The 20,000-nt window shown below is 43.8% G+C and overlaps 1 protein-coding gene across 7 annotated transcripts in view; it reads left to right on the forward strand.

Moving 5' to 3' along the window:
• The window catches only part of lama2 (laminin, alpha 2), a 144,586-nt gene that overhangs the window by 85,307 nt on the left and 39,279 nt on the right, over nucleotides 1-20,000 (forward strand). For 5 of the 7 annotated variants that reach the window (XM_070446506.1, XM_070446507.1, XM_070446509.1 and 2 more), the window contains 9 exons: nucleotides 7,644-7,855; nucleotides 9,377-9,483; nucleotides 9,799-10,062; nucleotides 12,698-12,878; nucleotides 13,110-13,246; nucleotides 13,642-13,878; nucleotides 15,842-15,985; nucleotides 18,774-18,950; nucleotides 19,434-19,619. In XM_070446506.1, the coding sequence (XP_070302607.1) occupies nucleotides 7,644-7,855; nucleotides 9,377-9,483; nucleotides 9,799-10,062; nucleotides 12,698-12,878; nucleotides 13,110-13,246; nucleotides 13,642-13,878; nucleotides 15,842-15,985; nucleotides 18,774-18,950; nucleotides 19,434-19,619 (1,645 nt within the window). The remainder of the gene's footprint in view (nucleotides 1-7,643; nucleotides 7,856-9,376; nucleotides 9,484-9,798; nucleotides 10,063-12,697; nucleotides 12,879-13,109; nucleotides 13,247-13,641; nucleotides 13,879-15,841; nucleotides 15,986-18,773; nucleotides 18,951-19,433; nucleotides 19,620-20,000) is intronic. The other 2 variants (XM_070446511.1, XM_070446512.1) reach the window with 1 other exon arrangement.

The raw sequence follows: 20,000 nt of genomic DNA on the forward strand, positions 1-20,000 counted from the left end.
CTCTCTCTCTCTCTCTCTCTCTCTCTCTCTCGCTCTCGCTCTCTCTCTTTCGCTCTCTCTCTTTCGCTCTCTCTCTCTCTTTCTCTCTCTCTCTCTCTTTCTCTCTCTCTCTTTCTCTCTCTCTATCTATCTCTCTCTATCGCAGAGAGACAGAGGGGTGGATTGTTGGTATTTCTACTTGCTGTGTGGTAGGTGTGGGTTTGATGGTAGGCCTTATGGCACTGCCGCAGGGCTTAGAGTCAGAAAACTGTCAAGGGGATGGGGTGAGGCAACACCCCTCTCTTTGACCCATACCCTCTGACAGATGGAGACAGGCTGCTGTGGGCACTCATGCCATCCCTATGCTGCGCTGCCTTGCAGATTGCCCGCTCTGCTCTTCTCTTGATCTATAAAGCAAGAGGTGGGGTGAGGACGGATTTGGGTTCTGCAGGCCATACGGGGGACATGGGGGACAGGAGCTAATTTACGCTACAGACAGACAGGATGGGGCCTCATCTATCATGGCTGCCTGTGAAGGGGGCCCCGGGGCCCGGCTTCTCTCCCAGGAGCTCTCTGAGAAATGGTGAAGTGAAGGACATTACAGAGGTGGGCTCTCATAATGTCCCTCTCCACACCTGGACCTACGGTACCTCTCTCTAGTCTAGTGAGAGTGAACTGAACTCTGGAATTGGAGCACTGTCTGCCTGATAACAAGTGCCCTGCTGCAGCACCAAGGAGGGTTAGTTGGTAATAATAGCTTTCTCCTCAGTGCCGTCAAACTACTGCAATTCCTGGAAACAAATTGGCAGTCGGAGCTAAAAGAGGCGTGTGAAGAGGTCTCTCCCTCAATGGGAAGCCGTTCTGCAGGGGCCAGGAGTACATTCCCCCAATCAAGTGCAGAGTTTCCAGTAATAAGATTATTGATTTGGGAAGAAGAGTCTATCCTGAGGAATCAGCCAGCTAGAGCAGGGAAAGAGGTTTCACTTCACATTTTCTGGAAGCTTGATCTGAGTGGCCAGGCGAACAGAGGGAAGCTGTCGATGAGAATACACAACATAAGCTTGGCTGATGAAAAGATAGATAGACACAGACTCTGCTTTCGATTGATAGACACAGACCTCCAATCCTGTGCCTATTCTATGTCTGAGCCTCTGAGCTCCTTGAAACATTTTCGCGTTTACGTTTAGTTTGGCAGCGAGTGGGCATGGATACCTGATCCACCAGGGCCTGACAGATAGAGCGGTGTGCGTTGCCAGGCTGGGGTGAGAATGTTTCCTGTTTTAAAGGCGTCTTCTTGGAGCCAAGAGGAAAAGCTGCAGATGTATTTATAGATAGGGAAGGCAGACACCTGGCGGGAGACATCAGTGTTTAAGACGGACCCTTCTTGTCTGTCTGAGAGAGCAGGGCGGCCAGGCTGCCAGGGAGATTTCATGGGTGTGTAAATACATCAGACGGCACATTTGGTCAAGAATAGCCCCCTCACCCTCACCCAGTCAGGAACCACAGACCCAACTGGACTGGACTGAGTTGGATGTGGGTAATAGGAGTTTTCTTAGCGGATATGCCGTAATTGCCTAGCTACCCAAACTCCTTTCTCCGATCAAACGCTACGCCATGCCCACGGACGATAGTTTTTTCTCTGCAATGAGCCTGGATCTGAGTACCTCCCTGACTATTTATAGAACTCAAACACATTCTAACCATTCTGATTGGTCCCAGAAACCGATTGGTTGCTGGACCAGAGTCAGAACTCATGTGCTCATAAAGCTGCCTTTTAGAAATGCATAATTGGCTTTGATACTGATTGGTTAGAGATGATTAAATCGATGATGACTTTGTTTAGTACAACAGCCCTCGTTTTGACGTCACCACAAATGACATCAGTGACGGCAGTCTCAGACTGAAGTATGTAGCGAACATAGAGCAGTGGAAGAATTCAGTTTGAGTCGTCAGGGAGATACAGAATATACAGTAGGCCTATCTCAGGGGTGGGCAACATACAGCCCGTGGAGGTGGGGAGGATTATTATTTTGGGTTAAAAAACACTCCAGGTCACTCTTGAATGTCTAAAACTAGATAGAAAGGATGTTGAAATTATAATGGACCTATATATTTATATAAAATATAATGGACCTATATATTTATATAAATTGTAATGGACCTATATATTTATATAATTTATAATGGACCTATATATTTATATAAATTGTAATGGACCTATATATTTATATAATTTATAATTGACCTATATATTTATATATATTATAACGAACCTATATATTTTCAAATAACTGCCCTTTTTCTGGCCCGCAAATTGCTTTTGACGAACAAATCGTTCAGTGGAAGAAAAAAAAATGTGCAGCGCTTTTTTATCCCAATGTGGCCCTCGAGCCAAAATTATTGCCCACCTCTGGACTATCTATATAATGAGATCATGGTGGATTATATACTGGATGACATCTTTATAATCATAATCCATATAAATGGTAAGAAAGGTTCATTTTACATTTCATATTTCCCTATTTTTACTCGTTACAAGAGTAAAGCTCACTGCTTGACGTATGGCTGTGGTGTAGCGTCCTAGCCATCTGGGTCCATGTAAACAGTAGAATGGTTATTATGCATGAAGTTACAAGTGTACAGAGAAATACACTGTGTATACAAAACATTAGGAACACCTGCTTTTCCCATGACATAGACTGACCAGGTGAATCCAGGTGAAAGCTATGATCCCTTATTGATGTCACCTGTTAAATCCACTTCAAACAGTGTAGATGACGGGGGGAAGACAGGTTAAATAAGGATATTTAAGCCTTGAGACAATTGAGACATGGATTGTGTATGTGTGCCATTCAGAGGGTGAATGGACGAGACAAAATATTTAAGTGCCTTTGAACGGGGCATGTTAGTAGGTGCCAGGGGCACATGTTTGAGTGTGTCAAGAACTGCAACACTGCTGGGTTTTTCACGCTCAGTTTCCCGTGTGTATCAAGAATGGTCCACCACTCAAAGTACATCCTGCCAACTTGACACAACTGTGGGAAGCATTGGAGTCAACATGGGCCAGCATCCCTGTGGAATGCTTTCAACACCTTGTAGAGTTAGCCCATGCCCCGACGAATTGAGCCTGTTCCTAGGCAAAAAGGGGTCCAACTCAATTTTAGGAAGGTGTTCCTAATGTTTGTTACACTCAGTATACGTGTGCAGTGTAAAGTTTGCATGCATCGAATCTCTGCACCCAGACTATGTAACGTGTACACTGGGTAGTCGGGAAGCAAGTTCAGAGAGTGTATTTAATAAATAAATGAATATAGACCAAAACAAAAAACACGGGTAGCGTGCAGACATGAAACACTGGAACAGAAACAATAACGCCTAGGGAAAGAACCAAAGGGAGTGACATATGTAGGGAAGGTAATCAGGCAGGTGATGGAGTCCAGGTGAGTCTGATGAGGCGCTGGTGCGCGTAACGATGGTGACAGGTGTGCGTAATAATGAGCAGCCTGGTGACCTCGAGTGCCGGAGAGGGAGTATACGTGACAGACTAGCATGAAATATGTTGATCAGGACCAGTGCAAATTATACCGTGACATTCGGGGATCTTTATTTTTTTCACGGGACCTCCTATATGTTTACACACTTTTGCATGCATGAAATGTTTTGATAGGCTAACGTTACTTGATGAAGACATGGTGTTACAGCAGCTCTGTGCTTTTGTCTTGAAGCTAAAATGTAGCCTAATGTATGTAGCCTAATGTATGTAGCCTACAGACAAGAATTTAATCCCTTTCATTTTCTGCACATAGGCCTTCATGCCTTTGAACTGTTGCTTTATTCAAGAGTGTAATATGGTTTGGCTGCGTTATTCAATAGTGTAATATGTTTTTGTTGAATGGTTTGTGCTTACTGTCTAGCGGCTACTGTGATATTTATGGTCAATTTGAGCTGCGGACCAAGAATGTTGTTTTGCCAGCCACAACGAAAGGTAAGGCAAGGCCATACTGTGAATTGAAAAGTAGAATTCTCTTTCGTCACCCGGCTCCTCAGACTCTCCTTCATATCTTGTAGTGGGAATAGGGATAATGACAGCTTCTTGAATCTCTCAATCAATCAGAGATCATTACAGGTGGCAGGCAGCATTGCCGCAAAAGAAAATATGCTGGCTCTTAGATGGCAATCACCTCACTCTCTCCCAATTTGCCAGTGGATGCAGTTATTATTAGACGTTGTAACATTAGAATTGTCGACAGCGAGAATGAATGGTGCTAGTCAAGGTACAATTGAGGCCTGGACAAATGTACTTGACTCTGTAAAGAATAATCTCAGCTAAAGCCCAACACATACACTGAACAAAAATACAGTGGTGGAAAAAGTACCCAATTGTCATACTTGAGTAAAAGTAAAGATACCTTAATGGAAAATGACTCAAGTAAAAGTGAGTCACCCTGTAAAATACTACTTGAGTAAAAGTCTATAAGTATTTGGTTTTAAATATACTTAAGTATCAAAAGTAAAAGTACAAGTATAAAACATTTCAAATTGCTTATATTAAGCAAACCAGATGGCACAATTTAATTTCATTTACAGATAGCCAGAGGCACACTACAACACGCAGACATAATTTACAAACGAAGCATTTGTGTTTAGTGAGTCCTCCAGATCAGAGGCAGTAGGGATGACCAGGGATGTTCTTTTGATAAATGCGTGAGTTTAACCATTTTCCTGTCCTGCTAAGCATTCAAAATGTAACATACTTTTGGGTGTCAGGGAAAATGTATGGAGTAAAAAGTACATTGTTTTCTTTAGGAATGTAGTGAAGTAAAAGTTGTGAAAAATATAAATAGTGAAGTAAAGTACAGATACCCCAAAAAACTACTTAATTAGTACTTTAAAGTAGTTTTACTTATGCATCACACCACTGCAAAAATATAAATGCATACTCACCAGACATGTCACCCATTGAGCATGTATAGGATGCTCTGGACCAACGTATACAACAGCCAATATCCAGCAACTTCACACAGCCATTGAAGAGGAGTGGAACATCATTCCACAGGCCACAATCAACAACCTGATCAACTCTATGCAAAGGAGATGTGTCGCGCTGCATGAGGCAAATGGTGGTCACACCAGATACTGTCAGGTTTTCTGATCCTTTTTTTAAGGTATCTGTGACCAACAGATGCGTACAGTGGTTCCTCCTTTAAAAGTTGTGTCATACTGCAGCACACCTTGCAGGCTGCTGCAGCATTCTGTGGCACGTTATCTAATTGTCAGCCATTTTTTCTGTTAATGCAAGTTTATGCTAGTTTGACCAACAGAGGGCATCTTTGAGAAGCATTTGATAGTCTTCCATATTGGCATTACCAGAGAATTTAAAACCTTTTTTGTAATAACATAGTATATGGGATTGATTTTAAGAAATTTTGCTTAATTAATTGTATTAATATTATGGTGTTTCTATTCCAAGAAAAACAAAACCCTCAGCGTTTCCCGTTAGGATGGAATGGAAAATATGGTGCTGTACAACGTGACGGTCGAGAGTAGGCTACAGCATAAGAGGATTGGAGGATTCTAAATTAATATCTAAGGGAAATAACATTTCCACACCCTAATTGTAGTGCATCCGAACTTTCAGTTGAGTGTATCTGCTCTTTGCTTTCTCTACTGGAAGTTGATGCTGTTGCTATGCAACCTCTTGCTAGCTAGTTAGCATAACAAATTACAAGTTAGACATTTTTCGATTTTGGGTGTGTTCTTAAATTCATTCTGGAGTGGCTGCATTTATGAGCGTTGTCAAATTGTCCATTTGTAAATTCAGACCGTTTTGCTCTCGGAGCGCACACTGGACATTCGGGCCAAGGAGTAGGGTTGATTTGAGCGTTCTGGCCTTACAACTGCAGTCAAGCACCCAAGCTAACATTGGCTAGCTTGCTAGCTACTTCCAGACACAAATGAGACCACTCTGACCATTTTACTCACCCTAGCAGAGCTGGTTAGGCAGTTTTTGTGTTATCCAGAGCGTTGGTGACTGTAACTGTACTACTGGAAACAATTTCATTACACTTTTTGCCAATGTTTACTGACACCGGCCATATTCAACGGGTGTTGAGCGCTTGTAAATTCATTATTCTACGCTCTGGTACACTCAGGCGAGAGTGCTCTGAAATCGGAGTAGATAGCCAGAGCGAATTTACGAAAGCACCCGAATGTCCATCGAGAACGCACAACATGACTGTATTCCCAGTCATGTGACATCAATAGATTAGGTCCTAATTTATTTATTTTAATTGACTGATTTCCTTATATGAACTGTAACTCAGTAAAATATTTTGAATTGTTCATATTTTTGTTCAGTATACAAATAAACAATCTAGAACGCTCAACACATACAAACTATATATAAAGTATATACCTATTTTCATAATATATATACTTTCCGGCCCACGGGGAAGGGGTGGTATTAAGAGGGGGATGGAGGTAAAAGCAACCTTGGATGTTAAGAGGGGGAAAGGTGGTGAAGGGTGGTAGGTGGTTGTGGTTGGATGGAGACATGTTGGATGGGTGTGGTTGGGGAAATGGGATAGGATGTTACGGGTGGAGGCTCTTTCTTTTCAGTTTCCAAAGTAAAATGATTCAATAATTTGTACTTATTTACATTTTGCATGTTTGGTCATGATATCTGCATTAGTGCTGTCAACTCCCCAAGACACCCGCTTGATGGTTGAAATTAAATTACCGACACGTACTCACTGTTCCACGCCAATGGCTCCTTCTCACATAAGACAGTCAGAAGCAATAACATATTAAATTAATAAGTCTCCGGCGACTAAAGGAATCCACTGCGCATGATATGGAATGATTACTTTTCCCATTTGCTATCATGCAGATAGAAGGGCGGTGTGGAGATAAGAAATGTAGCAACCATTTAACAAGAAGGCACTAGAATGTATATCTTTATCAGGGTAGAACACGACTCGCTTCTGAGGAGATATATGGCGGGAAAAGCAGGACATTGCAGATAAGAGTTGGTAGGGGGAATAGCGATATTTTCTGTGGCTTTGCGCGTTTTCCTTTTCAGATTATTTCTCTGTGTTTTGACTGCCAATGATACTGTCTACTGCCCCCTTATTGTCCCTACTGAATATGTGAATTATACACAAGCTAAGTGTTCATGTTTGAAAAGGCAATTTCATAATTGATGCCAGTTTCATCATTGAAGTAATTTTAATGAAACACTGAAGTGTCTGTGATATACAGCTGTGCATGCTGGGTGTGATTGCTGGGTGTGATTGCTTTTTATCCAGTTTCACTGAGACATTTAGCCTTCTAGTGACTTGAAAAAGAACAGAGGCACAGTGACCATATGTCCATTTCTGTCATTTATACTGTGACTCTACTCATGGGAAATACATTCTCTTCATAGCTGAACAGTGATCATTCAGTCCACTACGTACAGTACCCTCGCTCCTTCCTGCTCAAATTAGTCATGATAGGGCTATATTGTAACTAGGGACTGCGGTTATTCCTGGTCAGGACACAAGGTCAGGAAAGAAAAAAACTTGCCCAGAGTTTCTCTTGGTCATGTCGTACAGTATGGTAAGGTAAAACTCAGGGCCCTAGCCATGAGTCATGATTTCCCTCTTCCTCTCTGGTCACTGTAGGTGCTCGAATGGCTACTTTGGTCAGCCGACGGTTAAGGGGGGCTCATGCCAGCTCTGCCAGTGTAACGGTAACCTGGACCTGGCCTCACCGCGGAGCTGTGACCCCATCACCGGCTCCTGCCTGAGGTGTCGGGATGGCTACGGGGGAACCACCTGCGACACCTGCGCCGAGGGGTTCTACGGGGACGCCATCGAGGCCAAAAACTGCCAACGTGAGTATAAGAAGTACATGAGTATCAGAGCCTGCAGTACGTTAAAGCCCCTGTCCCTGTCTGAGTCTCCTTTGAAGAGTGGAGTGTTGCTGTAATGTTATGCGAGCGCTGCCTGTCTGCCTTCCTGCCTGACAGACAGCCTGCATGCCAGATGTGGCGGTGTCTTTGAAAATGTTTGGCTTTGAGAATATGGGAATGTGTGCAGATGGTGACTGTCTGTGTAAATCCACATAAACAACCTGTGTTGACTTACAAACTTCAATGCTCACCCCATAAAAGTTTATAATTCATCTGCCTCTCTGTTCTCAGCAGTACAGTCTGCGACGTTGATAATGTCTGGATGAAGATAACTAATTAGTCTCAGTTTACCAAAACAACCCATTTGACGATGATGCCAAGATAATTAAAAATGCATTACAGCTTATCACGGCTTATAGCCAAATTAATTCTTGATTTATAACTCTTGATATACAGCTGCAAAATGTTAAGATGACAAAGAAATTATAGAGGTATTGATAGTGATTGACAGTACATTAAGACTAGACTAGACTGGTAAAGCACAATAGTTAAACATGCAGCTAACGCCTCTATAGGCTTCTACAATAGAATGGAATAGCTGCCTTCATCTGCAGTGATAAAAGGTAGACACACTACTTCCGTTTTAATGAAATCTGTAGAATGAAAAAAGTAGGTTGGTGAGAAGAAATCAATTTCCGCTGGATTAGTCTGGCTGTCCTAACTGATTAAAGTGGCGGTGGGGCATTTTGGGCGGACATGGAGTAATCAACATTAGGAATGCAGAAACAGGGCCGTCGTTGATGGAAATTGCCCGTGCTATCATGGTGGCAGGGAAAACAAGTTGATGATCATTGTCACAGATCTCTGCAACATAATGTGGCTGATGCACAGTGTAATCTTGTTGCTGGTTTCAGTGTGTGATGAAACCATCAACCCGACTCGTTCTCTCTTTCTCTCAGACAGCCCGAATTAAAAACCTGACCCACTTTAGATCCCATCTGGACTCCATGCTGTCAGGATGAGAAAGGGAGTCTTACAACTCATAGTCATTCCAACCTGTTAAACATTGAATAAATGCAGGCATTTTTAAACCTTACGTGGGCGACTGAGCACAGTACAAAGACAGAAAAAAAGCAGATGTCCCCTCCAACCAGTCCTATAGGAAACCATCTGTGCCTGTGTTTTCTCTTGCAGATCACTAGGACTTTTTAAAGTAAATAATGAGCCGGTTATACAATGCAAATGTGTTCCTGTGTCTAGCAATCTGAAAGCGGGTGGATTTGCGTACTCTGTATGAGTTGATGACAATAGACAGTAGTACTGCACAGAAATAGGACAGAAGAGAACAAGAGGATATAGTTGTACTGTACAGTACATACCCTTATCTGAGAGGGCCTTGTTGGGGCTGAACTTAGTCTGATCCTTGTTATTCTAAATCTGATTCATTCAACTGATATCCCCTCCTCCCCTCTCCTCCTCCCCACCCCTCTCATTGGTCTACAGATTGCCAGTGTCACAACAATGGCTCTGTGTCGGAGGTCTGCCACCAGGAGAATGGGCAATGCCAATGCAAGCAGCATGTGGTGGGACGGCAGTGTGACGAGTGCATGGTAGGTCACCAAAGTATCAGCTGTCATTCCGAATCATGTCAACTCGGTCACAATGTCATTTTATCATTGGGATACCCATAAAAAGGTGGACAATCTATTGGGACATTTCAAATCAGTTACTGCGTCAGATACTGTTGATTAGTAACGCTGATGTCTGAAGTTTAACCAATTTTTCACTCCGGTGTTTGGTTTCACAAATATATTGTCATCTAAATATTTCCCAACGTTTTAGGGTTACGACCTCATTTATACTCAGTACCTCAGACATTCACAGATAACTAACTACCTGCCCCTCACTGCTCCTGGTGAATGAAGCCCAACTGTTGGTGGGATGCAGAGGAGCAGGTGTGTAAGCCGTGCTCCTGCAGCCGTACAGGGGCCATGTCCCAACGCTGCGACCTGGAAGGACGTTGTATCTGTAAGCCCGGCTTCGTGGGCCGTCGCTGCGACCTGGGTCGCCAGGGTTACGAGCGTCGGGAGACGCGCAGGCCAATAGAGAGGGTCCGGCTGCAGCAGGTCCAGCGCTGGGGCTCGTCCCGCTCTGGGGGCTGTCCCAGGGCAGCCTACCGCACCTCAGCGGTAAAGACAGTAAAGATTTGCAGCACGGAGTGTTTTAGTGTGTTAGTGTGCTGTGATGCTTCCCAAGCCTGCCCAGCCAACCAACCCACCCACCAACCACCAACCCACCAACCACCCATCCACCCATCCACCCACCAACCAAGCCTGCCCAACCAACCAACCCACCATTCTCTAACACAAACACACCAACAGCCACCAACCACCATACCACCATCCACCCCCAACCAAGCCTGCCAACAACCAACCACCCACCACACCAACCACCACTTACCGTCCACCACCACCGACACACCCACCCACCCACCCCCCACCAACCAACCAAGCCTGCCCAACCAACCTACCCACAGGGTCCATAGTTATAATTTTGCCTCACCTAGCCACAACGAACATCTCCAGCCCAGACCCTGACTATATGTGACTGCAACCTGACCCCACTTCAAACCTGACCATATAGGCCTTCTCTGACTGACCACAACTGACCACTCACCATCTTCCGAACAGAACAGATCTGATGTGTACTGGCTGGACCACAGCATGACTCTAACCTGACCTGAGCTGACATGACACATTGCCTGGTCAGCAGTAAGCCTCTGACCTTAATGACTGTATGTGAAACAGCCTGGCGCGCCACTCTTCTTAGCCTCTGCTTTCTGCTCAGGTTTCACCTGGACCTGTCACTGAATAGCCTTGTGTGATACAGGCTGCACATACTAACACATATTTTAATTGAGCTAGAATTGTGCGTATATGAACTAGCTGTAAGGCTACTGTATGAATGTATATGAACTATTATGTACAGTATGTAAATATCCATATACTGGTTGCAGATAAGGTATGGGTGTAGAACAGCATTCTTTAGATATACAGATGTAGGATCTTAATTTGACCCATATTGTCACAGCAAAATAATCCTTCAGCAACAGGATTTGAATGTTTAGTCCATAACATGAAAAGTGAAATACTATTAATATAATTGTGTGTTAGTGCAGGTTTTTAGTGAATTTGTGTAAATCACAAAGCTCATCTGCATTTTCTGCGGGTGCAGGAATGCAATTCTCAGCAGCAAAAGAGTGATCCAATTAAGATCCTACGTTTGTACTGTACAGCTAGATGTAATTGTAAATCCTTGAGGCGTTGAAGAAATACTTTAATGCACAGTGTGATTCAGTCACATAGTAGTCTACATTGGAAAGAGGTGATTGAGGATTCTTGGGAAAATCCAGCCCCCACTAGACCCTTCAATTGATGTGAGATCTCTTCATAAGTTGTTGTTTTATAATATTTCCCACTTATCAAGCCAGCCCTTTACGTTGTGATAGTTAATTATTCAGCCTTTCTTACGGCATTCAACTCTTATTTAAAAGTTCAGTTTTCTCACCTTGGTCAGTGGCAGTGTTCGGGAAGCTACTCTGAAAATATAGTGCACCAAGCTACCAGTTACTTCACACTTGAAGTAAAAGCCACACTAAAGCTACCCTTAAGAAAAACATGGTTTACTTACCTTAAGTTACTTTGATAAAAAGTAGTTTGCTCCAAACTACTTTGTGAACAATTATCACATGTAAATCTGAAATGTCATAGACTACAAATTGCAAGAACAGATCACTATAGTATATAACATATGTTAAACAGAATGTGTAATTGAACCTACTAAACACAAAAATTAGGTTTCAAGTGAGAATTAGCCAGGGCTGATGCTGACAAAATGAAGGCAATGATTGCCTACTTCACTCATATTGTGTGCAACGCTAACACACCAGGCTGGAACCATGCTACACACAACCACGCTACACACAACCACATTACACACAACCACGTTAAACACAGACACGCTACACATACACGCATTATTCTTTAGCTGTGCTGACAAGAGTAAGCAGGCACTTCTCGCACACAGACGTCAGTCATCCCTAACACAACACCTGGTTGCCGCTCAGGCGCTAACCGCTCTCTGTCAATCAATCAGCCATCCATTTCCACTCCCGCCTCCGAGACAACTGGATCCACATGGGGTGGTGGAAGCATCCCACCAGGACTCCCAGCACCCCCAGAGAGAGCTCCCCGGAGGGGGGGGGGGTTGTCTGGGGGAGAGGCCCGGGGATGCGTGCTACCTACCACCGTCACCATTCCTTTCAGTTGAAGGGAGAATAATGCAGATTGCCAGCCAGGCAGGAGCTGTTGGCTCCTCATATAATCAGATTCATATCGAACCATCTGTCTTTGGCTGCCTCTTTCCCCGTCGCATCGCCTTCTATAGCTACAATTCCCATTTACTTATTCACCACATGTTGCTGCATTTATAATGAGACATGGGCATTTCCTCTGCCCGTTGCACGGAGAAATTAGTTTATATTAGATTATGTTTTGTACTTCTAATATTTTGTATGTCCTCACCATCAATTGAATTGTTACTATTGTTACTACGGTTCAAATAATGTTTTCTCGTACAGAGATGTTATTGTATGCTGTGTGTTCTTGAAAACGTTGTCTGAAGTACTGAGCTGTGTGTTTTACAGTGTTTGCGGTGTGTCACTGTGTGCTGTACTTGTTTGTTGTGGTAATAACACCCTATGTCTGTCTATGACAGCTCTATGGAGTCCCTGAATGACCTCAGTATCTATGTGCTGTCCCACAGCCCCAGACTTATGGCATTCAGTCCGCTGGAGTCTGTGTCCCCTGCAACTGTAACTCCTTTGGGTCCAAGTCCTTTGACTGTGACGAGTCGGGCCAGTGCCGGTGCCAGCCTGGTGTCACTGGGCCCAAGTGTGACCGATGTGCTCCAGGACACTTCAACTTCCAGGAGGGTGGCTGCACACGTAAGAACTGACCTCCATCTAACTGATTGATGTCTGCAAATAACTTTTGGTCAATACAATACATGAATGCATCTTGTTTAGATTTGCTTTCCTTGCTTTCCTTGATGTTAAATGCTGGATGAACTCAAACCAAAAAGGGTATTTTCTCTCTTCCAGTTTTAATGGAAAGTTGTGGTGCTGAGCCTATTCTGTTGTTTTGAGTGGAGTATGTTTTTCCTGCCCCTTTCCCAGCTTGCCAGTGCGCCCATGTGGCAAATAATTGCGATGCCAACACGGGACAGTGCGTCTGCCCTCCCAACACCGTGGGGGAGAGATGTGACAAATGTGCCCCCAATCACTGGGGTCATGATATCATGGCGGGCTGCAAGGTACACCTTACTTCACCTCATCTCACGCCACTCCCCTCCACACTGGTCCTGTCTGGCTCTTCCCTGAAGTTAGGCCTATTCTTTTGTTGATAAAAAATACTCATTAAAAAGGTTTAGCAAAATAACTTCAACTTTTATAGTACGGAACATTCACAAAATAGAAATTAAAACCGCACAAAAGTGCTTTGAGAATTAATGGAGAAACACATAATGGGATTACTGCTGTGACGATATGTATAATTGTATAATTAATTTTGCAGCCAACGTTTTAACCCGCTTTGTGGAAAGTTAGTGGAATGTTTACTATATGAAGCTGATGGATTAACCCTTTGTGACTGGGTATTGATTAATATAATGGTACATTGATTATGAATACTTGACAATCTCCTCCACAGGCCTGTGGCTGTAACCAGGTGGGCTCAATGACGCAGCAGTGTAACCCCAACACAGGCTGCTGCATGTGCCGGGACCAGTTCCAGGGAGAGAAGTGCAGCGAGTGTAAGCTGGGCTACCGGGACTTCCCACAATGCATTTCCTGCAAATGCAACGTGGCCGGTTCAGACAGCCAGACCTGTGATGCAGACCAAGATGTGTGCGCCTGTGCAGACAGGACTGGACAATGCAGCTGCAAGGTAACCCACAACCATCAGTTGATTGTAGTCTACTCTATTTACTATCTATATACTCTACTATTATCACCTAGAATATTCATCACAGGGTGCTGTGTCAAGTGATTGCATCAGACTTCTCCAAATAAATGACAGCAAGAAACTACAATGAAATTCTCCCAAAAGAAACCAAAGCCAGCTCTCCTGGCACCTCCCTGATGTCTAGCCAGCACTGACTTATCAAAGTAGCTTTCACTACCACTTTCACATTTTAAACTTGGAGTTACATAGCGTAACTAGGCCTGTATTTTCTAAGCCTCACTGCAATTACCTGGAAATGTCCCATTAGAGTGACTAAGGTAGATTGCTCCATATAGCCTATGTTTCAACAGCAGCACTCTAGCTCTCCGTACCTACCTAGTACCTTCCCTATCTGGGCTCAGCATAGGGCCTGTCGCCATCCTCTGCCTGGTTGCCAGCGTCGAACAAACCCAGAGCCAGGCAAACAAAACCCAGGCAGGCAGGGTAACGTCTGTGTGTGTATCTGTGTGGGGGAGGAAGTGTGAGATGGAAATAGACCTGACGTGGGGGGAAGGCATTCAGATTAGCTAGCGCCAGGCAGGCAGGCGTCGCCATCCCCGGCTCCGTGCCTCACAGTGACAGTGCTGTGACATTGTGACAGGCTGTCACATAGGGCCAGCTATGAGAGGTGATGACTCTCAGAGAGAGAGAGAGAGAGAGGGAGAGAGAGAGAAGAGAGAGAGAGAGAGGAAGAGAGAGAGAGAGAGGAGAGAGGAGAGAGAGAGAGGAGAGAGAGAGAGAGAGAGAGAGAGAGAGAGAGAGAGAGGAGAGAGAGAGAGAGAGAGAGAGAGAGAGAGAGAGAGAGAGAGAGAGAGAGAGAGAGAGAGAGAGAGAGAGAGAGAGAGAGAGAGAGAGAGAGAGAGAGAGAGAGAGAGAGAGAGAGAGAGAGAGAGAGAGAGAGAGAGAGAGAGAGAGAGAGAGAGAGAGAGAGAGAGAGAGGAGAAGAGAGAGAGAGAGAGAGAGAGAGAGAGAGAGAGAGAGAGAGAGAGAGAGAGACCACCCAGTAAAAAGCCGCTTTCTACTCTGAAGTAAAGGTGACACATGCAGAAGAGAAGACAGTTGTTGGGTCTCTTGTTGTACTGTTGTGTGTGTGTGCGTCTTCCCTCGCTGGCTGTTTATTTTAGACTACTGGGATGGAAGGATAGAGAGAAGAGGTTGATGGGGTTTAGGGATGTTAGTGAAGGTCACGGTGATGGACGGATAGATGGACAACTGTGGCTGGAGGGGTGGCATGGCTCTGTGTGTTACATGAAGCCATGGCAATAGAATTTCTGGCATCCTTAGCATCCTCCTTAAAGTTAAACCCACAGACTGGTGTGTAAACTAAGTGTTTATATGTAGTTCATGGCACAACCAATGTCTGTTATGAATGCGGCTTCTCAGTTCTGGATGCTGTGGGAGTGTATTAGCTAGGGGAAAGCAACAGATAAAATAGAAGGGAAAAGTTCCATATGAAATAGTGTTTTTTGGGGGTGATGCACTGTTATCAGGGCTGTCACTGTGTGTGTCTGCTGTACGCGGGGGTATGCCCCTTATCATTCCTTCTCAGACACATGTCACTGTGGTACACATACACAGTAGCCCCTTTGACATGCACCTACTGTATCTACACACATGGCTGCCTTTGGATTCTTGTGAATATCACCTTCTTTGATCAGTCCATAGCAGAATAGGCGAAGAGCACAAGAGATATTACTTTTTCTGCCACTGTTATTTATAGCTTGGCTCTGTCTTAAATCAAATATCTCTCTAGACATATATTATCTTTGCAAATCTATTCAGATTGATTTTGTATTTGTTCTTATGTATACTTTACTGAAAAAGTTTTTTTTTTTTATGGACAATATTGGTCATCAGCCATTTTGGACTTGGACTGTGTCTTAATTCCTGAGTGTTCGGTCCCCAGGTGAATATACAGGGTCTGAAGTGTGACCAGTGTAAGACGAGGACTTTCGGCCTGAGCACAAGCAACCCACTAGGCTGCAGTCAGTGTTACTGCTTTGGTATGTCCAGCACCTGTACTGAGGCACAGGGCCTCATCCGCATGTGGGTAAGTCAAGTCATGAAGAAATGTGACACAAATCCACACGCAGCACACATCTACACATGTATTCCCCATCACATGCAAGTCCACCCACACACAGGTACTATATATTTATTTTTATTTTTTTTATTTAACCTTTATTTAACCAGGTAGGCAAATTGAGAACACGTTCTCATTTACAATGCGGACCGCCAGATAAAGCAAAGCAGTTCGACACATACAACAACACATAGTTACACATGGAGTAAAACAAACATATAGTCAATAATACAGTGAAAAAAAAAAAGTCTATATACAATGTGAGCAAGTGAGGTGAGATAAGGAGGTGAAGGCAAACAAATATATGTATAAATAAATAAAATATAAAAGGCCATGGAGGCGAAGTGAGTACAACACAGCAAGTAAAATAAAAACTAAAAAACTATGGAATGGTTGGTTTGCAGTGGAAGAAAGTGCAAAGTAGAGACAGAAATAATGGGTGCAAAGGAGCAAAATAAATTAATAAATAAATACAGTAGGTAAAGATATTCATATTCATACACAAACGTACAGCGAATGTGAGTGCACCACCCACATCACGCAACACGCACACACAGACAAACGCATATAATATGATAAATGTTCTATGCCAGTGGTCACCAACCGGTCGATCTCCAAGGCTTTCCTAGTCAATGGCCAAATATTTCTGTAAAAAACCAAAATAAAGCCTTCCTTTCCTATTTTCTTATTCGTTTCGCGCTGTTTGAGGTAGGTGCAATTGATTCAGCTTCCCTGCGCGCCGGGTAGGCAAAGTGTTCCCGTTTGAACCATTTCATGTGTCTGAAAGTACAAATTCCCATCTACCCAGCGGACCCGGAGAGCAAAGTCAATTTATAGGCCTACCACTGGCTAACTAGATAGCTCAGATCACCGTGTCTGCAGCTTTCACAAGCCCACTGAGAATTTGATAGCTGACTCTACTGTGTGAGATATCAAAACTAAACAAAAACATGACTACAGAGAGATGCTGATGTTTTTTGAATGATTTAATATTAAAAAATTTATTCGGCACTGTCAACACTTTATTCAACACTTTATAAAGCCATAAAACGCCCTGTCCCTATCCACTCGCGCTACATAGTGTATCAATAGATTTGCGTTGTTGTTAGCGACTTGCGTCTCTCTAACATCGAGGAGTAGCGTATTTCAGAAATAAATGAAGTGTGATCGGTTTCACCATCAGCTGGAAGACAGTGTCCCATTTTTGGTCAGTCAGCAGAAGGTGGAAGAGCTGATGAACAGTGAGAGGCAGCCTCTCCACTGCTCGCTCTCCTCTCCCGCCCTCCATCCGCTGAGACTGACCATCACAATAAAATAAAAAACGCTAATGATTTAAATTTATGGCTCACAAGTAATAGGCCTACAACAAATTATATATTACCAGTGTGATTATATACCTTCCGTTTTAAAATATAATTTTAAAATGGTCTGAGAAGAACAACATTGGCAGGGCAATTCAAGGATAGGCATATGCAGTGATGTATTGAGCCTAAGCCTACTGCACAAACCTCATTGCTACGGAAGTGTTTTTTAATAGGTTACGTTTTTTAAGTCATGTTTAAATGGCCTGCTTTTTCACTCAGAAAGGGATCTCGGCTCAGAAAAGGTTGCTGACCACTGTTCTATGCTTTCTTGATATAGGCTACTTAATATAGACTACAGTAGATGTACGCCATGATAAAACAACATTTGTTCTCATGCAACAGTTAACAAACATGAATTAGTCCGATATACTTTACAACTTACTGTATGTGCAACCAAGTACTGAAATAGTCTAGAGAGAAATGCCACAACACAGCTATATGATTTTATGGGAAACAGGAAATATTAATTTCATGAAAGTGGTTCTCCTCCATTGATTCATTCCCAACCAGGTATTTACTCTCCATCTTATTTCCTGTAATTTATGGAACGTAGCGAGAACCAGGGGGACCAGGCACAAACAGAAGGATAATATATATTATAGCCTCGTACAGTGGGGGGGGGGGGGGGGGGGTTTATTGGGGGCTTGGAGCAGGCAGAGGCTGGGAGCTGCAGCTTCCCTGTTTGTTTTTAATAAGGATTTTCTGCCAGAGCGCCTCAGACCTGATAACCCTCCATCCGCTGTGTCCATGGAGACCGCGGCTGAGGACATCGGAAGAGGGACCCTTCTTTCATATAAATGGAAACGACAAACAAATTAAATAAAGGTTGCCGTCCCAAAGTTAATCTAAGTTTGTTGGCTTTAAGAGAAAAAAAGACAGACAGTTGAGAATCCTCTCCCTCATTCATTGGAAGTCAGGAGATTTTCTCTAAGTCAGTGAGTCATGAGATTGCATGGTGAGGTGAGGGGCACCGCCTGGCCCTCCTGGAGCCTTTAGTGAGCCATTCGCTGGATATTTAGATGGGAAGGGAGGGCAAATTTAAAACAGGGGCCTCAGAGGCACAGTCTACTGTACAGAAGTGGCTTCTTAAAGATATGCATGTTCTACTTGCCCAATTAAGCACATCTCTGGCCTGCCCTCAGGATGTGAAATGCATTTTAATCTACAACTATGTGAGAGGCTGAGTCCTGGTGTGTTATTGGAGAATACAGTTGTCCAATGTCACAGGGGCTGTTTTCCTTTTGAAAAACACTTGCATCACTCTCTCGCAACATAAGCAATTTAAACCCTTGGAACAGAGCTTCCCAAATACAACCCATTATCTGTGTATTTTCTGTGACATTAAGGCCTATAAGTGATGCTGTTTGTTTGTTGTGTCTGTGCTGCTGTAGCTGTCCCTGAAACCAGAGCAGACCAAGCTGCCCCTAGTGGACAAAGCCAACCTGCAGGAGACCACAAGCGGAGTGACCTTCCAGCACCCAGAGATCATCGCTAACGCTGACCTGGTCTCCCAGAAGCTGACCGAACTCTACTACTGGAGACTGCCTGAACAATTCCATGGTTCCATGGTGAGAGCACCCTCATCTCGATATTATTTAACCCCAAGTTGATAACAGGTGTACAATCGAATCTTTATAGTGGTTAGAGCGTTGGACTAGTAACCGAAAGGTTGCAAGATCGAATCCCCAAGCTGACAAGGTAAAAATCTGTCGTTCTGCACCTGAACACTGTTCCTAGGCCGTCATTGAAAATAAGAATTTGTTCTAACATTTGTTCTAATTTGTTCTAAGAATTTGCCTAGTTAAATAAAGGTAAAATAAAAAATAAAATAACATTTCTTGGGACTGCTTTACGTATAGACTATGCTTACACTAAACCCAAACATACAGATATCTGGAGTGACAATAAATGTATTTGAATTGAGAACTGGTGAACAATACTGCTTTGAAATACTTTCCAACTTGCACTTATCAGGAGTTAACTGTATTCTGTTCAGAGATGTGAATAGTACTAACAAGCTTCTTTACTTGGACGTGGTTTCTCCTCTTTAGATCACAGCCTACGGCGGCAAGCTGAAGTACGCCATCTACTTTGAGGGGCGTGACGAGGCAGGCCGCACCTCCTACGAACCCCAGGTCATCATAAAGGGAGGGCCCAACAGAGACAAGGTGATGGTCCGCCACATGCAGGGACTGCAGATTGGACAACTCACCCGGCATGAGATCGACATGACAGAGGTAAGCCAGTGTTTCCCAAACTAGGGGTCGTGACATGTGGGGTCACCTGATTTGAAAAGGGGGTCGCGGGAGAGAATTTTCGCTTCAAAGAACTGGGGTTACGTCAGTAACCTCCGGTAGCTGTTAGATGAGGTTGTAATAAACAGAGCGGTTTCTGTTTTCTTCCTACAAATGTGGCTCTTGAACGGTTGAAGCTACAAAACATTAGGACCCTATCACTGAACAGTAAGACACTCTGGAACGTGTACATACAGTGCATACCGTTTCCCTCTACTATGCCCACAAGCCGTTAGTAGGAACATGTACATACAGTGCATACCGTTTCCCTCTACTATGCCCACAAGCCGTTAGAACCGAGTGGACAAGACCAGCCACTAAGTC

Source organism: Salvelinus sp. IW2-2015, linkage group LG14 (assembly GCF_002910315.2).
Source record: "Salvelinus sp. IW2-2015 linkage group LG14, ASM291031v2, whole genome shotgun sequence".
Classification (NCBI taxonomy): Eukaryota; Metazoa; Chordata; class Actinopteri; order Salmoniformes; family Salmonidae; genus Salvelinus; species Salvelinus sp. IW2-2015.